An 18236-nucleotide genomic window follows, 5' to 3' on the forward strand; every position below is an offset into this window, starting at 1 on the left:
CCCAAATATTCGTGAATGATATGATGTACACATTTAGTTGATATCGTTAGAGTGTTTGCTATTTCATTCAATTTCAATTTACGGTCATTCAAGGTTGTGGATTTTTTAAATGTTTTCGTCGGTAACAACCTCTTTTGGGCGTCCACTGTGTTCACCGTCTTCGGTGCTCATTTAACCACGTCTAAACTTAACATACCAATCCTTGATAGTTGATTTTCCTGGGACAGTGTCGGGAAACTCGGCATCAAGCCAAGTTTTTGCTTCAACTGTATTTTTTCCCTTCAAAAAGCAATATTTTATCAACACGCGAAATTCCTTTTTATCATTTTTTTTTCACAATAACAAAAGTTGCTTCATTTAAAATGTTATAATTCACAAACTAATGATTCGACAGCTGACAAATATATTCACACATCTTTTGAGGGTTAGGGCTAACTAAAATACATATGGGTTTAATTCTAGTAGCGCCATCTATGTGTCAGGCCGGGGACTTTTCAATTAACCTGTTATTATATGGTATATTGTGTTTAATTTTGGAGTTTTGGAGAGCTTTTTAAGCATCTTATCTTGATGCATTGTTTTAACTCTGATAGACAAGATAGTCTTTCCTGTTTGAGTATATTATTAATTAATATCCGTTTCTTATCCATAAACAAATAATAGGTATGTTATATATAATTGCGCAAGTTTATTTTTTGTAAGACAATATCGTTTTTATCAACTTACATGTTTTTTTTATGCTAGACATATTTATCTTTCTTATATTTTAGGCTTCATGCGTAATGTGCTCTTAATCCCATCGGTTTTTTTTGAAGTGTTGTCGTTAAATTTAATCTTAAGTTATTTTGGTCATTTTCATTCAAGTGTTCCTGCTTGTTTATGTACAAATATTATACATTTTCAGTATTTATTTGATCTTATTCCATTATTGCATGCATTTCTTTTTATATATTTTAAAATATTTTATCAACTAGGGGTTTATCTGGACTGGACCTACAGTTTAACGTTAGTTTCCTTGTCCGATTTTGCATTTTTGCCTAGGACAATCACAAATATTAATTAGTGTTTCAAATACTTAGGGCTTAGCATAAATACATTTAGCGACCTTCTGACATCTGAAATAAAAAGAGCTATATTGGCGTCATGCTACCACCTAGATAATGCGTTGGTTGCCAGAAAGCATTACAACAGATGAGAGGCAAATAATCTTATTCATGTCTTAGAGGCACATTACAAAAACATAAAATAATGCCTGGAAGTAAGAGGAGTAGTAGTACTAGTAAAGTCAATCAACCGCCGGCATAAAAATGGAGTTACATTTAGTCAGCTTCCTAGAAGATAAAAGCAAAAAAACCTATCATCCTCGAACGTCGTCCGTATACCATATAATAGAAGTTTGTGCTCATGCGGAGCTATAAAAAGGTTGTTTTCCTTAGCAGGTTTTATTCATTCTCTAACAAAGGATTGTTTCTCTGATAGTGTATTCAAAAATCTGGTGTTCCTGAAAGCAAATTCTTCTTTTTGATTCTATTTACATAACCTAACACCTGATTGTATTTTTAAGTAAAAACAGTTAAAATACTGTACTTTATGATGAGAGTATTTTGTAATTTTTTATTTTAATTCATTCAGAGATTCCGGAGAGATCAATGAGTAAAATCATTGATAATGTTTGTTAAATTCTAATAGTTATATTTTGGTTTCTCTGGCATATTGTCGATCAGTATTTGTTCATGTTTTCTAACCGCTAGCGGGCCTCTGGCTTATTTGGGATATGGAAAAGTCTTTATAATTGACGATTGGCTGGAAGAGAAGATGATTGGCAAATCCAGTATACTTTGGGAGTAGGTGTGACATACACGCCACCTTAAATAATTCGAACCTTTCGAACATTCAGTTGTCAGCTGTGAGCAACCAGGGCGCAAAGTAAATTAGCAATAAATAAATACTATATACTGGCTACACCCACTAAGAGAGCTATGGAAGAGGTGGCAAACGAAGAGAGAACTGGTTGCTAGTTAATTGGAGTTAATTTAGTCTAGTTTTTCTATTCTAAGTCTAAGTATGTATTTTGCAGTTCTGATAAATACGATATCTTGAACCTTGGTTTATTACAAGAATTGTGAAGAGATGTAATGATTGATAGTAATAATGTGATTGCTGTGGCCCCATAGTTGAATGCAGCATATCGACATTGACTTGGTGATATTTTTATATACCGTTATTTTGCTCTCGTTGCTAAATGGATCTGTCAACCTGTTAACCAATACAGACTACGGAGCCTACTGTCACGTTGTTTCCGCTTGGTCCATACGTGCTTCTATCAAGTTAACGTACTATCCAAGTAAAGGCCCAATTATTTTGTATGTTTCTCTTGCGGGATGATTTCATTGTATAATTTTACCGAGTATGTGATCAGTGGACTTGGTTTCGTCTGCTTTTATTCATCATTGGTTAAACCATTTCTCGATTTTGTTCAGTTGATATTGGAGTTGCATAACGAAACAGTTTTTGGGTTAGAATGCATTGAACGGGCGGCAGATTCGTCAGCGTAGGTTCAAGTCATTGTGTTCTCACTAGTTGGAGGATCCGCAGTATAAAGCAAAATATTCGCCATTATAGCTAAGTTGATCATGAGGCTGCTTTGATTGTATATGATAATATGAATGTGGAAGCGCCTTTTTTTGTATGTCAGTTTATCATGCCATACTTTGTCAAATGCTTGACTTATAGAACTTTAATAAAATTGAGGTATGTAAATTGAGGGTTTTTTCCTTGAAAGCGCAATTCCTTATTTTTAAAATATAATTGTACAAAGACAAACTGGACATTAATCATGTGGAAAGGCTTTTATCTAGGTAACTATGGAATAATCTAATCGAAACGGTTATATGAATTATATGAGTCCTACTGAACTCCCATTATACTTTTTTATTTTTATTGGTGCCCGACCATCCCAGCTCGTACTCCTCATAAATCACGAACTATAACAAGCCATTAAATTTCATGACCGATACATAAACATAAAACGCAAACTAAAAACAAGAGAAAAAAAACGAAACTTAAAGAAGCGCATCCACCACCACCCAAAAAAACACTTATAGGTCCGAAAGAGGTGGAGTGGTTCGAGAGAGTGAGAGAGAGAGAGATAGGGAGTGAGTGCGCGCCAATTTATTTTTGATTGTAAGACCGTAATTTTCATCGCGACCGTGGTAGTCGATGTACCGCAGGGTGGGGGCTATGGTTTTACACACGTTTAGTAGCTCGAAACATTGGGTTTCATAGCCACCTACGGCCCAGGCAGAGTTATTAAAATTGTATACGCGGTAGCTATAGGGAGAGAAAACGATTATATCGCTAAAACAATCGCCGTTTCGTTCGTAAATAGTTTCCAATAACACTTAAGTCGTATTAGAATTAGAACACTGTTAATAGTTACTGCTCATATGTCAGTTAAATCGTTTAAGAATCACTGAGTTTAATAGTTATTAGTTAGAATGCGACGCCTTTTGAATCTAATTAGAATAAATCTACCCTTTACTTTTCCATTAGATGTGGTGTTTAATTAATGTTAAATGATTTGAAATTGTGGTTGTGTATAATTATAGGTTGTAATAGTTTAACCAGATTTTAACACCTGATAAAATACTATAGAATAAGTTTTGTAATCTAAATTCTTAATTTTTATCGGGATTGCAATTATTTGCCTGTCTTCTATATAGTGCCATCGATATATCCAAAGAAATTTTGAACACACGTCATCTAAATTTCTGACGTCAAAACGTCGCATTGTTGTCGAATCAACACTGAGCTTTAGTTCAGTACTCGTAAATTCTAATCTAAATAAAATAACTAAATAAACATATTGTTAACAAATATAATTTATTTTAACATTGTAGGAGATCTAACGTATATATTATCGAAGGACTTAAAACTACAATTAAGTATACAGTTATAATAGTTATAAAAGATTGTGTTTGATTATATTTACATTGAACTCTTTTCCATACTACCTATAAGTTAGAGTTCTAGATACGTTTTTTATGTAGTTGTATCCACTGGATGTCTAATCCACCTAATTAACAATTGTATATCCAAGTAATATATTTTACTTTCATTAGAGTCTTGTGTCCTTCGGTACAGTGTTTCCTTGTAAAGACATTTCGATATCACTGTATTTCTCCTCAGTTTGTTCTGTTAATACCATATATATATATATATATATATATCTTTCTTGATAAAACTAGATTTAATTAGTGCATTCTCCTTAATGCATTTGTCATATCTGCAAAACATTGATTATTCTTTCTCTCTTAACAGATTTTAACCAAATGCTCATATATATTGTGAAAAATTACACATAAATCTGTGCACATAAATATTTTCCATTCTAAAATAACATTTCTTACAGTTATCATATATTAATTGTATAATCACCTTTAGTTGTTTTCACTCTCACCACCTTTAGTAATTGGCAGCATTGAATCATATCATATTCAGAAAATTTTATTCAAGTGAATAAGCTGTTAAATTCCAATTTATCTAACATTTGTTGACAACTCCATCATTTGTCAATTTCTTCTTCAATGTGTCTCATCGAGTTCATGCAAACCGAAGGTGTTATCATCTGTGTCACTTACTGATGTGACTGATTACTGGTTACTGAATCAGGTTGGGAAAGACCTCTGGTCCTCTGAGATGGTTTCTTAATAGTTTAAATAATGATCCGTCCCGATACAGAGTTATTTACAATACAAAGAATATTTCCTCAAAACTTCAAGTAAATTGTTTAAATAGAATTCATATCAATTAGTTTAATAAAAAATAGTTTGAGATTTTTAAACCTTAAGACAAACTCTCTATGTTCGCTGTCAGAACACGCTACAGAAATCTCTTTTTTTGCCTAACGAGCAATGAAATTTAAATATTTTTTCAGTAAATTCGCATGGTAGCCATTTTCCATCCTTTTTAATTTTTCTCATGGCATGCCTGGAAACAGTTGATTTATCTATTAATATGCTTTCTAGGATTTCATTGAGACTTTAAACTGTGTTTTTATTCAATATGTCTTCCAATTCATTATCTTCAAACTGTTTTGATTCTCCAGGCCCGTCTTTATCATAGACTTCAGAATCGCCAGTTTTAAATCGTTGAAATCAAAACCGATAATTGGGATATGATGGTGTAGCATCACCATAAGTTTCTAAAAGTATTTGAAGGGCTTCGGTAGCGGTTTTTGAAAAAAATTTCACAACAAAATTAATGAATGTCCTAAATGAAATTTTGAGCGCTCCATCACTAGACTCTGTTTACACCGAATAATTCAATTATTCTAAAAAGGAAACTGTTATTTTTTGAAGAGAAATGTAAAAACCACCGAATTTAATAGTTTAGAGATTAGGTTAGGCGTATAACAGTTCAATTTTTCATTTCTCTTCGCATATTCAGCAATAGAAGTCGCTATCGATCATCGCTAGGTAGCATCTAATATGTCTTGTTCGTCAAATGAAATGTTATTTTACTGAATTGTTACTCTTCGAATGTCGTTATTTTATATATGGGGATGTTAAAACCATCATCAATCATATTTTAATCTATTTTAGTGATACTTCGTTTTTTCATCAATAAATATCGATGATAAAAACACATACAAGTTCCTAACACTTACAACTCGCGTTAATATTCGATCACTGACCTATACTTTGGGTTTTCTTCCAGATCAAAAATAACATTTGCTTCAGCTTCAATTCTTTCACCGGAACAGGCTGTTCGAACTTCTTTAGAAGCAGCAGAAGCTCTCAATTTACAGCGAACAATTCGAGGTTCGTTAAGTTTAACAACTAATGCAAGAACTTCAGTTGCAATGATGCGACTGAAGTCGACAATTTTATTGTTTTGAGGTTCTGAGCCCAATCATTAATGTAGGAATCATCTGACTACAAACTTTCACATATTGGATTAATTACGATTTATCGCCTTTTTTATATTCATGGTTTAGTAGCCATGTTACTGCAACTCTAAAAATATATCGAGTTTTCGTGAGGACATATTTTAAAGGTTTAAAATCGATTTCTTTAGGAATTTTTATAATTTTAAACATTTTTTTGAATGGCTTATAAACAAAGAATTAATTAACACATCAAAATAATGTTTAGGTTTTGCATATATTACATTGGCGTAAAATTCTTAGTTGTGTCGCCAACAATATGTATTTCAAAAAGTAATGTTAATTAGCATTAAGAAATTTGTCGAATCCGTACATTTTAAATAAACGAATTAACTTTTTTTACAGTAGTCCATTTATTAGTCGAACACTTCAAGAACAACTGACGGAACAACACCACAATGCCGCCAAGGCCACGCGAAAAACAACAACTAGATACTCTAGAAGCTACCGGTCCTCTATTCGAGAGCGACGATGTCTGCTCGAAGACGGTGGCTAACGAAGCTGAGCTGGAACCAAGAACCTACGACATCGTTTGGAGAAACGTCATCGCGTTCGCGATATTGCATCTCGTGGCTCTGTACGGAGTATATTTGGCCATAACCAGTGCGAAACTCTTAACCACTCTATATGGTTTGTATATCTTCGTGCAGTTTATTAAGACTGGCGGTAATTACATATTTGTTAATAGCTATCGTGCTGTACCAAATGGGAGCATTCGGCATCACTGCTGGTGCTCACAGGCTATGGTCCCATAAGGCATACAAAGCGAAATGGCCTCTGAAATTGATTCTTGTCCTATGCCAAACTTTAGCTCACCAGGTAAGATGTTTGTCTATATTGATTATATCTTATACTAAATTTATATATATAATCACACTTTTTGTATTGGTAAGTGGTGTAACAGGTCAGTTGAAAAGTCCCCCGCCTACCTTAGTAAAACATATTTTTTTGGTAAAATTAGTTGTTTTTTATTCAACATAATTTCTTTCAAGGGTGATTATAGCGACCCTCCAACTTTTGGATACCATTTTTGTAGTACGATTTGTCCTTTGCTTCAAAATAAGCCCCAGTTTCGGCGATCACCTCTTCATTCGACGAAAATTTCTTCCCAGCGAGTATTCTTTTAAGATCTGAGAGCAGCAAATAGTCGCTGGGCGGCAGATCTGGAGAATACGGTGAATGAGGAAGCAATTCGAAGCCCAATTCATGGATCTTTGACACGGTGCATAGTCTTGGTGAAACAGCACTTTCTTTTTCTTCAAATGCGGCCGTTTTTCGGCAATTTCAGCCTTCAAATGGTCCAATTACGCTATTTAATAGTCGCTGTTGATGGTCCTTCCTTTTTCAAGGTAGCCAATGAAAATTATTTCATGCGCATCCCAAAATACAGACGCCATAACCTTGCCAGCTAACTGTTGCGTTTTCCCACGCTTTAGAGCGGGTTCATCGTGTACAGTCCACTCGAATGACTGTCGATTGGACTTCGGAGTGAAATGATGGAGCCATGTTTTATCCATTGTCACATATCGACGCAAAAACTCTCGTTTATTACGCTTTATCATCTTGCTCCGAATTATCAACTCGTCGTTGTTTTTGAATGATATGATGTACACGTTCAGTTGATATCTCTGTGAATTGTCTGCTATTTCAGTCAATTTCAATTTACGGTAATTCAAAATAATTTTGTGGATTTTTTAATGTTTTCGTTGGTAACAAACTCTTTTGGGCGTCCACTGCGTTCACCGTCTTCGGTGCTCATTTCACCACGTCTAAACTTAGCATACCAATTCTTGATGGTTGATTTTCCCGGGGCAGTGTCCGGAAACTCGGCATCAAGCCAAGTTTTTTTCACAATGATAAAAGTTTCTTCACTCAAAATGCTAAAATTCACAAACTTATGATCCGACAGCTGTCAAATTTATACACGCATCTTTTGAGAGGTAGGGCTAACTAAAAAACATATGGATTTAATTCTAGTAGTGCCATCTACCAGGGACTTTTCAATTGACCTGTTAGGTGTATTATATTTGGTGTTTGTTATTTCATGTTTCATGTATAAATTCCGCCGATTCTTCTTTTTGTTTCTGCTTAATATTTTTGCTTCGGCCCAGGTTGTTCCTTTTTTTAGCAGTAATTCGTTGGTGCCTTCGTTCCAGGTACATTTAGGTCGTCCTCTGATTCTTTCATTTCTCTGATTCTGATGTAAGTAATTCCACCAACTGGGCTGTCTCTTTTCTATGTATTCTTCTAAATGTTCTATATTGAGTTGAGTTATCTATCGACCCTTGTCACTTTTCTCACCTTTCTGAGATTTTTCATTTTCGCTGCTTGGATTTTGTAATTCTCTTTTTTTCTTGGTATTATGTTTCGCAGCTGTGCGGATTGGTTATATATTGTTTTAAGTATTTCTATTTTTGTTTGGTTTGATATTTCCTTTTGTACTTATGAATTTGCCATTCATTGCCATTGCCATTCACAGTTTTCAATGGGTGGACTAGATTATCAGGTGTTTTCAGATTTTTCATCAGCAAAAGCTCCTTCTTACATTTAATTTTTTTCATACTTTTTTACCCTATTGGCAGAACCTGTCTTTTCGATCTAACATTTCTTTATTATTTTATCCATAAATGTTACGAATTATCTTGAATTTAAGTTCTGAAGGTGTGTCTGTTTTGATATTGTCTGTGATTACGGCATTTGTGATTGTCCTGTGTATTTTTGTTCTTATATTCTATAGATTGTTCTTCAATTCATAATTTTTCACTTCTTGCTCTGTCTAAGACCTTTTTCAGGTATACAAATACTAGGTATATATTTTAGGTGCTGTACTTTTTCTTATGATTATAAATATCATCTTATATGTTAATATCTTATGAAATTTATTATTGGTACTTTATTTCTCTATATGTTATTAGAATCATTTCGTTTAATTCATGTATAAGCTTCGATAAGAGTAATGTATAGTACTTTTTCAATGAGGTCCATAGAACATTTCAAATATAAAGATAGCATCATTATCAAAAGTTATTGCGCTTTCAAAATGGAAATCCAAGAAAATCGAGGCATTTTTGAAACTATTGATCATGGGAGATAAAAAGTAGATCACCTACTACAGTAATGTGCGAAAATAGATCGCTGCCTTTTTGTTCTTGAAGCAAAAAAAAAGAAAAAAGGTTACAAATAAAGAAGCCCTTATATGTTTGGGTTTCATCCCATAAGGGAATTAATTTCTTTCCTAACCCATCATATCCAAGACAAAGCATTGCCCACTGTTGACAGCTTAAGCCTCAATGATATAGATGATTCTTGAAGTGTTTTTCGCTAATCTTCATTAAATAATTCCTCCAATTTTTCATTGCTTAACCTTATGGGTTGTTCGAAATATACTGAAATATATGCCTAATAATAGGTGTATTACGTTAAATACATTATCGGAAGGAATAACAGAATCTTGTATTATCTACGCAATCTTTTGTAAGACGCTACGAATTAATTCAACTAATAGCTAATAGTAAATATTGATATTTTATGAAAATTCTTATAAAATTTCTTATGACGATTAAGATGCACAATGTTCTGTTTCAATATTTGAATTTAGAATACGTTCCCAGATAGAGGACCTTCATAAAAGAAGAGTTTATCTACTTACTAGACTATGTTTAGGTCAGACTCGTTTGATCTATGTGTGTCTCCAACGAATGACTGGTGGTGTAATTATTTTTGACTGCAAATTTCCTTGATAATAGATATTTTGCCCTCATTGCTTGTGGCTAATGAGATCTGTGACTTGGTCAGATCCACCTTTTAGCCGCTTCAGTCTTAATTTGTGTAATGTAGTCCTATGTGGTGTGCCATCGTCATATCTCCAATAATTTTTTACGTTATGCTTATATTCTTTCTTAATTAATAATTAATAGTGCTGTTTTTAACAGTGCGGTGCGGCACTACAAAACCAAATGGTTTTTTTGAATTTGTGTCCTGTTATTGCTTCCAGGCTAAATAATACGGATTTACATTCTTCTCTATATGTTTTCAGTGATCAATACTTTTATATGTATAAAAAGTAATACTAGAATGTGTTTTATTTCCGTTGTTAACGAATGTGCCTCTTTGTGTCTTTAAATTGTGTATTTTAACTGCAGGAAAATTAGATATAGTGAATATTTTCATTAGAATTCTGTGATTGAATGGAGTAGAGATCATCGCGTCCATCATAAATACCAAGAGACCGACGCTGACCCCCACAATGCCAAACGTGGTTTCTTCTTCTCTCACATGGGCTGGTTGCTGTGCAAGAAACATGATGATGTTAAACTGAAAGGAAAAGGCATCGATATGTCAGACCTTTATGCTGAGCCTCTGCTAAGGTAGAAGCAAGATGTTCACCACCGTATCTTATATTCTTATAACATGTTTGGTTGATTACAGATTGCAGCACAAATATTTTGGAATCTTGATGCCGATCGGTTGCTTCGTGTTACCCACTATTTGGCCTATAATTTTCTGGGGCGAGACCTTGGGCAATGCCTATTGTCTCAATATTGCACGATACGTTTTGACATTACATGCGACCTGGTTGGTAAACTCAGCAGCTCATATGTGGGGAAGCAAACCATATGACAAGTGAGTAAATTTTCCATGTATATTAAAGTAGTTTTAGTCGTTATCGTTTACTGCGTGACTCTGTCTTGTTTTCGTGTTTAATACATATTCGATACAGTGAAAATATGTTTTTATTACATTTTACATTAGCTATGCTGTGTACAATCTTAATTTATTACTACCGTTTTGTTGTATTTGCATCAATATACAAGCAAGATGAGTTCGGGATAAATTTTATTATAAAATCAAGATTTGACTAGTAAGGTACAAGTACAAGTAAGGTACAATAGTATCTGTGTATATTGTGTCAAATTTAATACATACATAACTTACATATGAGCATATCTTCATTAATTAGTAAAACTTATCCATTATTTTCAGATATAAAATTACTGTTACTGCGATAATTTTTTGCTAACTTTATAATAAATAGATTTATATCTACAAATGTATGAAGAAACAGGTTATTTACAATATATTGGCCATTAGATTCTACATATTTTACTATTTGCTCAGGCAATTTATCGGTGCCATTCCAAAATAACAGTTTCTCTTTTGAACTAAACCATTCATCGATTCGAATTTTTTAATTTCTTCGAAATTAGCGAAGTGTTGCTCTGCAAGAGCATGCCTTATCGAAGTGAAAAGACGGTAGTTGGCCAGATCTGGAGAGTACGGCGGCTGCGATGGAGTTTCCCATCCAAGTGACTTCGACACTTTTGTGGCTAGTTTTGCTGTACCAGAGGGAGCATTGTCATGCTGCAAAATCACCTCATCATGTCTTTGAGCGTAATGCACAGTTCAAATTGATATATCTTCGTACTTTTAAAGCAATATTTCCTTGTTGATTTTTCGATTATATAATTTCCTGTCATTGAATTCATGTGGAACCCATCTTTTGGATCTTTCTCATCGTTGGTTCATAAATTTTTCTATCAACTTTTCTACCAATTGTTTTAGACTTTGTGTTAGGTTTTCATCCAGTAATCCCTGCAATTCCGTATCTTCAAATGTTTTCGACCTACTAGGACATGTCATATGTCATGAACATTAAAAATGACCGCATTTGAACTATAGAAAGCAACTTTGCAATGCTCGTATGTGTGGAGTATGCTCGCCGTTAATCTCTACCAGCAAACAACGACTATCAGCACGTGTTCCAACAACACAATCGACATTTGCTACACTGCTATTTTGGTGGAACGTAACTTGTGTGGTTCTGAGATTATTGTCAATGGAATAAATAAAATGATTTTATGAAATATTAAAATTACCAATTTTTACTTTGGTTCAGATATAACCCTCGATATTAATTCAAAATAGTTAAAAATAGCGTATCATACTCGCTGGTTTAACTGAGAAAATAAGTTTTTTTTTTAATTCAACTTATTCAATCGCATATTTCATAGTTAATGACGTAGGACACATATATAAACGTCGGACATATTGTTTGGATGGAATTCCGTCCGGGATTAAATAGAGAAATAAAATCTGTGTAGCAACACGAATGACCCGAATATATGTGCGATGATGACAAAAATAATTACAATCCGTTCTATGCGTACCTGTGCGTTCGTAACAGTATTCGCACAATATTCTGCATTTACGAGGTGTAGCTGCAAAATTAAGACTCTGATGATGCTGTTAAAACCTTTTAAAAAAATTCTTCGGATGTAATGTAAGGGAATTATTTTTCATAACATTTATAATCACCACCACCATAATAAGCACAGGAGAAGAGTGTCTACTTTTTAACCAGTTTGATGTTATTGACATCGCAGGATTAATATTATTCACCAAGTTTGTCACAGCTTGCCACTGTTGATGATCACCTCCAACCATTATGGCCTCGGATGGCTCTGAGCCTCCTATATGACAAATATCGCTCTCTATATTATAATATCATGTTCTGATTCATAATGATTCATGTCTTCTTTGAGGCTGCTTGTTACATCTTTTGTCCAAAATTTTGATCTGTCTTCTAGCTTATCGATATCAGACTGCGCTGTACAAAAAAAATTGGTAAAATCATTCGGAATAGTTGGATTTCAGTTATATATGTCACTTTCACAAGGGCTTGCTATTTTCTTCATTTATTTTCAAACCATATAGCTCTTTAACTGGTAATATAAATTTTTTCATATTAGGTGCTTGTACATATTCTTATAATGTTTTCATTTTAAGTCATTTATTGAGAAAAAATCGTACAATATATAATAAATATATTTTGCGTTATTTTTTACAACTTTTTGACATCCTTTTGCCAATACGACAACATAGAGTATCGAAAGAATGTTGGATTGGTAGCGGTCTAGTCATCGATCCATTTCCGCACTTTTTTCAGCATTTCGATGCCACGGATAAAACAAACTATGCTGTAGCGATATGAACAAATTGTAATTAGAAGGCGCTATGTCTGGTGAGTACGCCGGGTACGGCAAAACTTCCCGTTTGAGCTGCAACAGCTTATTCTTCACAATTATTTCAACGCTTGGATGAGCGTTGTTGCAAAAGGTTGAATTTATATATATGTTACTCGTTAGTGCTGGTCTTTTTTGGCAACAATACGTCGTTCAATTTATTGTCGGCTTTTATATAGCTTTTTTGCCATAGTAGATTCACCTTTCATTGTCAGTTAATTAGAAAGTTCTTCTCTTTTCCTTGCAAGTAATGAAATCGCGATGCTGAAATGGTTCGAATTGCCATTTACAGTCGTGTGGTAGCCATTTTCCTTTCTTTTGGATCCTTCCATCACATGTAAATATTTTAAAACAGTTAACTTATTAATTGCTAAACTATCCGGAAGTTCTTTGTGAGTTTGAACTGGGTTTTTGTAGAATAAGTCATGCAACTTCGAACTTTTTCCGACTGTTTATGGAAAACTGGCTAATTAAATAAGTAGTTTCTAGTTCTTTATTCTTCGTTTGCCACATATTCGACAGTGGCTCTGTAAGTGGACTACCGTTGGAGTCCTTTTATTTATTGTTAATCTACTTTGCCTGGTTGCTCATAGCTGACGATTTCAGCTAGACTTTGTTGCGAATTATTGAAACACTTTATATACTTGATTCATTTACACTAATTACAATTTAAGGGAACCAAGCCGATCTTTCATATGGGTTTTTCTGTTGTGAGTTTTATTAACTTAATTGAAGGACTAAAAAAAGACTGAAAGAGGATTAGAACACCTCGATTCGAACTATTTAAGGTCGGATGTATGCCTCACCTACTTCCAAAGTGTCCCAATCACTTTCTTTTATAGCCAATGGTCAATTATAAAGTAGCGGTCACAAAATATGATGAAATACTGTCCGACAATATGTCGGAGAGACCCACAATACAGCCATAAAGCTATAAAAATGCAGATATTATAAAAGCTCTATTTTAAGAAATGACTATTAGAACTTTACAGGCATAATTAACAATTTTACTCATTTATCTCTCCGACATCTATAAAGTTTTCGTTCATTTGATTACAATTTTTTGACTTCTCAAATAATATTTGATGTATCTAACCTAGATTCATTCAATATTTGGTGCAATTTTACTGAATTTGTTTTTTTTGTCACGCAAATTGAACTTTTTATCAATGTAATTTTTACAGGTATATTAACCCGACCGAAAACCTCTTCGTCTCGTTATTCGCAATTGGCGAGGGTTGGCATAACTACCACCACACCTTCCCCTGGGACTACAAAACCGCGGAATACGGCCGACTGAACTGGACTATGGTCGTCATCAATCTGTTTTCTCGAATAGGCTGGGCCTACGACCTGAAGACCGTGTCCAAGGAGATGATCGAGAAGAGGGTAAAACGTACGGGAGACGGCAGTCACGAGATATGGGGTTGGGGCGACAAGGACCAATCTAAGGAGGATTACGAGGAAGCCATTATCATCAACAAGAAAAATACATAAATATTGTTTTCATCGATATATTTCCGTACTTTTGCTAATAACTTAACTTATTGTTGTTGGTGCAACTAGAGCTTTTATAACCTTGCTGTTAGTTTCATTAAATGTTAGATTTAATTTAAATTAAAGAAACCTTCAGTATTTTATGTACTATTATTTGCGTAACTACTAAGTATTTTACAACTTAATAAATATACTCTCTAATAATTGGTTTAATTTTCTGAAGTTTATCATAATACCATTTGCTATTTAGAATAACACACACATTTAAAGCTTATAAGACCAAGGATTTTTTATTGCTTCAAACAATGTATAAATTATTCGAGAAATATTATAATTTACTTTCCAAGAGATCTTTAATATAAATATAACTGAAGGTGCTGTTTGTATTTTCAGCTTAATAAAGAAAATACATCGATTTATTAATGAAAATGGCTTTATTGTTTTTGCAAAATCACCCAATTTGATTGAGATATCTCCAAAACATCTTTTTGAACATGACCTTTTTTCAATTTAAATAGGTGATTCTTTTAGCCGATGTTTAGGAGCTTCCATAGTCAAGATGAACAATAATCCTTTGTTCCGCTTCTTTTTTCGTTTCACGAAACACTTCTTGTAAACAAATTATTGTGCACTATTCAGTATTTAGCCTTCTCGGTTGATCCAACGGTATGGTTGCTACATGCCCAGTTATTCTAAAGAAATACGTTTCCGGAAAATACGAAATCAAACAATCGAATAACTTATACATTTAATTATTGTTTTGGTTGGGTCTTATACAGGACGACTTCCACGACCTTATACCAACGTTTCACAGTGGCCAATGATGGATGTTCATCACCAAAAGTCGAAGTAAGTTGATTGATTTACGCCTGTTTTAATATTTCGCATCGAAAGTCACAAAAAATCATCGCTGTAAATAACACAAATGTACTCAAATGACAACACGTTCTGAAGAATTTTATAAAGGTCAAACGTCCAGTTGGAAACGTCAGATGAGGCCTAACCACTCAAATTTCAGTTAGTATTGCCAAGAATCACAATATATGTAGCAGCTCAGTGATTTAGATGATAAAAATTAAGCCAGTGAAGTGAAAGCCAGTGAAACACATGTAAATGTTTAGACTCTTGACCTGAGTGACTGAGCAGTGACTTTAGCAATAGAGCCGTTGTATCTACTAGGTATGAGATTAATCAAGTTTTGATTAACAAAAAAGAACAACGTACCTAATGTCTAGTCATTCAATCTTGAGTGCACTTGCAACTTGATGAGGTAACTCTGGTTTTATACTAATTGGGTGAATACTTCTTAAATTGGCACAAGTCAAAATAAGATGTTTTCCTCTAGAAACACTGTTTTTGTGGCTACAGCATGATGTTTAAACAAAAAAATGTTCCATAATACCGTATGTCATTTCACTGCAAAATCGATCTGCCTTATAAAAAGCATTAGCAAACCTCTAGAGCACATGAGATAGCTTATTGAAGTGACATTTATTAGGTGCTTGTATTAGTTTTCATTTAAAAATACAGAGTCTCAATGTTCTGGTTTGAAGAAATCTGTTGTCGAAGACCATTAACACTTTTAGGAACTTATAGTGCTACTTTGTCATATCCCAATTGTCAGTTTTGGTTTAATATCATTTCAGCATCGTGCCAGGCAAAAAGAAAAGTTTTCTGTGGCGTATTGTGATTGGTGATAAAAATTGGATCCACAAAGATAATTTTAAACGCAAAAAATCGGGAGAGTGATCCACATCGACACCTAAGTTGAATATTCATGGCTACAAAATCTTGTTTCGAATAAGGTTGGATTAGCAAGGTGAGTCTGTATTATGAGCTGATAAAACCGATTGAGGTTTGTGAAGAATACACTGCTGTACACAGCCAAGCTGAAGAATTGCGAAAGTGGTTAAATGATTGCATCGCTACCAAACAAATATTGAGGTCTGCAAAGTGGGCCTTCGTAGCGGCGATGACCTCCATATTTGATCAAGTTTCTACCCGGCGAGTGACTTTTTCAAGTTCGGAAACGAAAAGAAGTGGCACGGGTCCAAGTCTGGAGAATACGGTGGATGGGGCAGTTCGTCGCCCAATTTAGCGTGGAGTGCGGAGGTGTGAGTCGATGTCTTGTCATGGTGAAAGGTCACTTTTTCCTTCCAAATGAAGCTGCTTTTTCTGCAATTCGAAGTCGAATCGGCCCAATAATTCGGCATAGTACAGTACGACCGTTTTGTCCTTCACCAGGTAGTCGACATAGATCACACCGTATGGCTCCAAGAAAACGGTGGCCATCATCTTTTCGGCCGATAGGATAGTCTTCACCTTCTTCGGAGCACGTTCGCCAAGGTGAAGTCCACTATTTCGACTGCTCCTTGGTCTGTGGTGTTTACCAGGGAACCCATATTTTGTCGACGGTCACGAAACGACGGATTGCGCTTAAATAGTATCAAACACTTAGTCCCTCCGGAGAGAGTAAACCCATCTTACCGTCATCTTTGTGATGTCCAAAATTTCATGCAGTATATGACCCACTCGGTCTTTTTACATGCCGGTTGTCTTAGCTATCTCGCTCATCTTCAATCGGCATTCTGTCAATACAAAATCGTGGATTTTTGTCATGTTATAGTCCATCGTAGCCGTTTTTGGGACACCTGTGCGTGGTTCATCAAAACGAGAACAATCTGACGTGGGACCAAGTTGAAACTCGTTAAAGCAATTTTTGTTGGTCGCCATCGAAGAAGAAGAGTCACAGTCAGTTCAGAACATCCAAAGGCACATTGATTTCGCTGCTCGATTTCCCTTCCAAAAACAACAATCGAATCACCGATCGATAATGCTCTTTTTCTTTCTATTTTTCTAAAATTCGCGGAACCGTCCAATTCGACAAGCGGTCAAAACAAAACTACGAGTCAGATTCGGCTGAAATTTCGACAGTAACCGTCTACGACAATATACTACACGATAATAAATTCTCTTGCGATAGTGTCACCATCAGACCGTGAGGCTAGGTCCTTATCGCACCTTATCGACTGCCCTCGCATAGTATAAAGTGAAAAATGATTACAATACATGCAAGCACCTAATATTTAATACATACCAAGAAGCGCTTATTACTTAATGCATCTATGTTTAAACTATTAATAATAATAATGATGGTAATAATATTAATTAAAAAAAACATGTTCTTAGTTGTCAGATGGATGTAATAGTTGGAAGTCCAAGTTTAAAAGGAAATTGGATGTATAAACTCTCTTAATATTATCTGTACAAGTATATATGTTCTTTTTACAATAACATTTTATAATAATTAAGAATATTCAGTGATATAGTGGCCAAAAAATTTCAACACACCCTAATTACTATTATACTAATTATAAAACACTTTTTGTACGATAAAAAAAACTGCGATAGTACACCACATTTATACAACATTTTTTTCTACATCGTTCTATAACTCGATTTGAATTTAAAATATATACCACCCACAGGGCAAATGTTGATAAACGAACATAATTTATTAATACATTTAACATGATTAGAAAAAAAAGCGAACAGATAAAAACGTATCTAGATAATTCACTCACCCTGTAGAATGACTTGAAAGTATAGATTACAATTACAAAGACCCGCAACAACAATAACAACAACAACAACAATAAAAATGACGCTATAAAAAAACAACTCACGAAATGATATCTACGACTACACCTGCTAAAATTGGTATCACTCCGCAAAGGAAACGGTTCGGTTTGTTGATATCGGGGCCCCGA

The 18236-nt window shown here is 34.4% G+C and overlaps 1 protein-coding gene across 5 annotated transcripts in view; it reads left to right on the forward strand.

Annotated features, from left to right (window-relative positions):
* Positions 1-14895, forward strand: part of LOC143202718 (acyl-CoA Delta-9 desaturase) — a 41932-nt gene extending 27037 nt beyond the window's left edge. For 3 of the 5 annotated variants that reach the window (XM_076414448.1, XM_076414449.1, XM_076414447.1), the window contains exons 2-6: positions 6293-6577; positions 6636-6766; positions 10121-10314; positions 10376-10570; positions 14154-14895. In XM_076414448.1, the coding sequence (XP_076270563.1) occupies positions 6346-6577; positions 6636-6766; positions 10121-10314; positions 10376-10570; positions 14154-14466 (1065 nt within the window). In that variant the 5' untranslated portion in view covers positions 6293-6345 and the 3' untranslated portion in view covers positions 14467-14895. The remainder of the gene's footprint in view (positions 1-6292; positions 6578-6635; positions 6767-10120; positions 10315-10375; positions 10571-14153) is intronic. The other 2 variants (XM_076414450.1, XM_076414451.1) reach the window with 1 other exon arrangement.
* The last annotated feature ends 3341 nt before the right edge of the window (positions 14896-18236 follow it).

The sequence above is a fragment of the Rhynchophorus ferrugineus genome, unplaced genomic scaffold (genome assembly GCF_030347505.1).
Source record: "Rhynchophorus ferrugineus isolate W39M unplaced genomic scaffold, kcgeb_rfMv2 rfM9, whole genome shotgun sequence".
NCBI lineage: Eukaryota > Metazoa > Arthropoda > Insecta > Coleoptera > Curculionidae > Rhynchophorus > Rhynchophorus ferrugineus.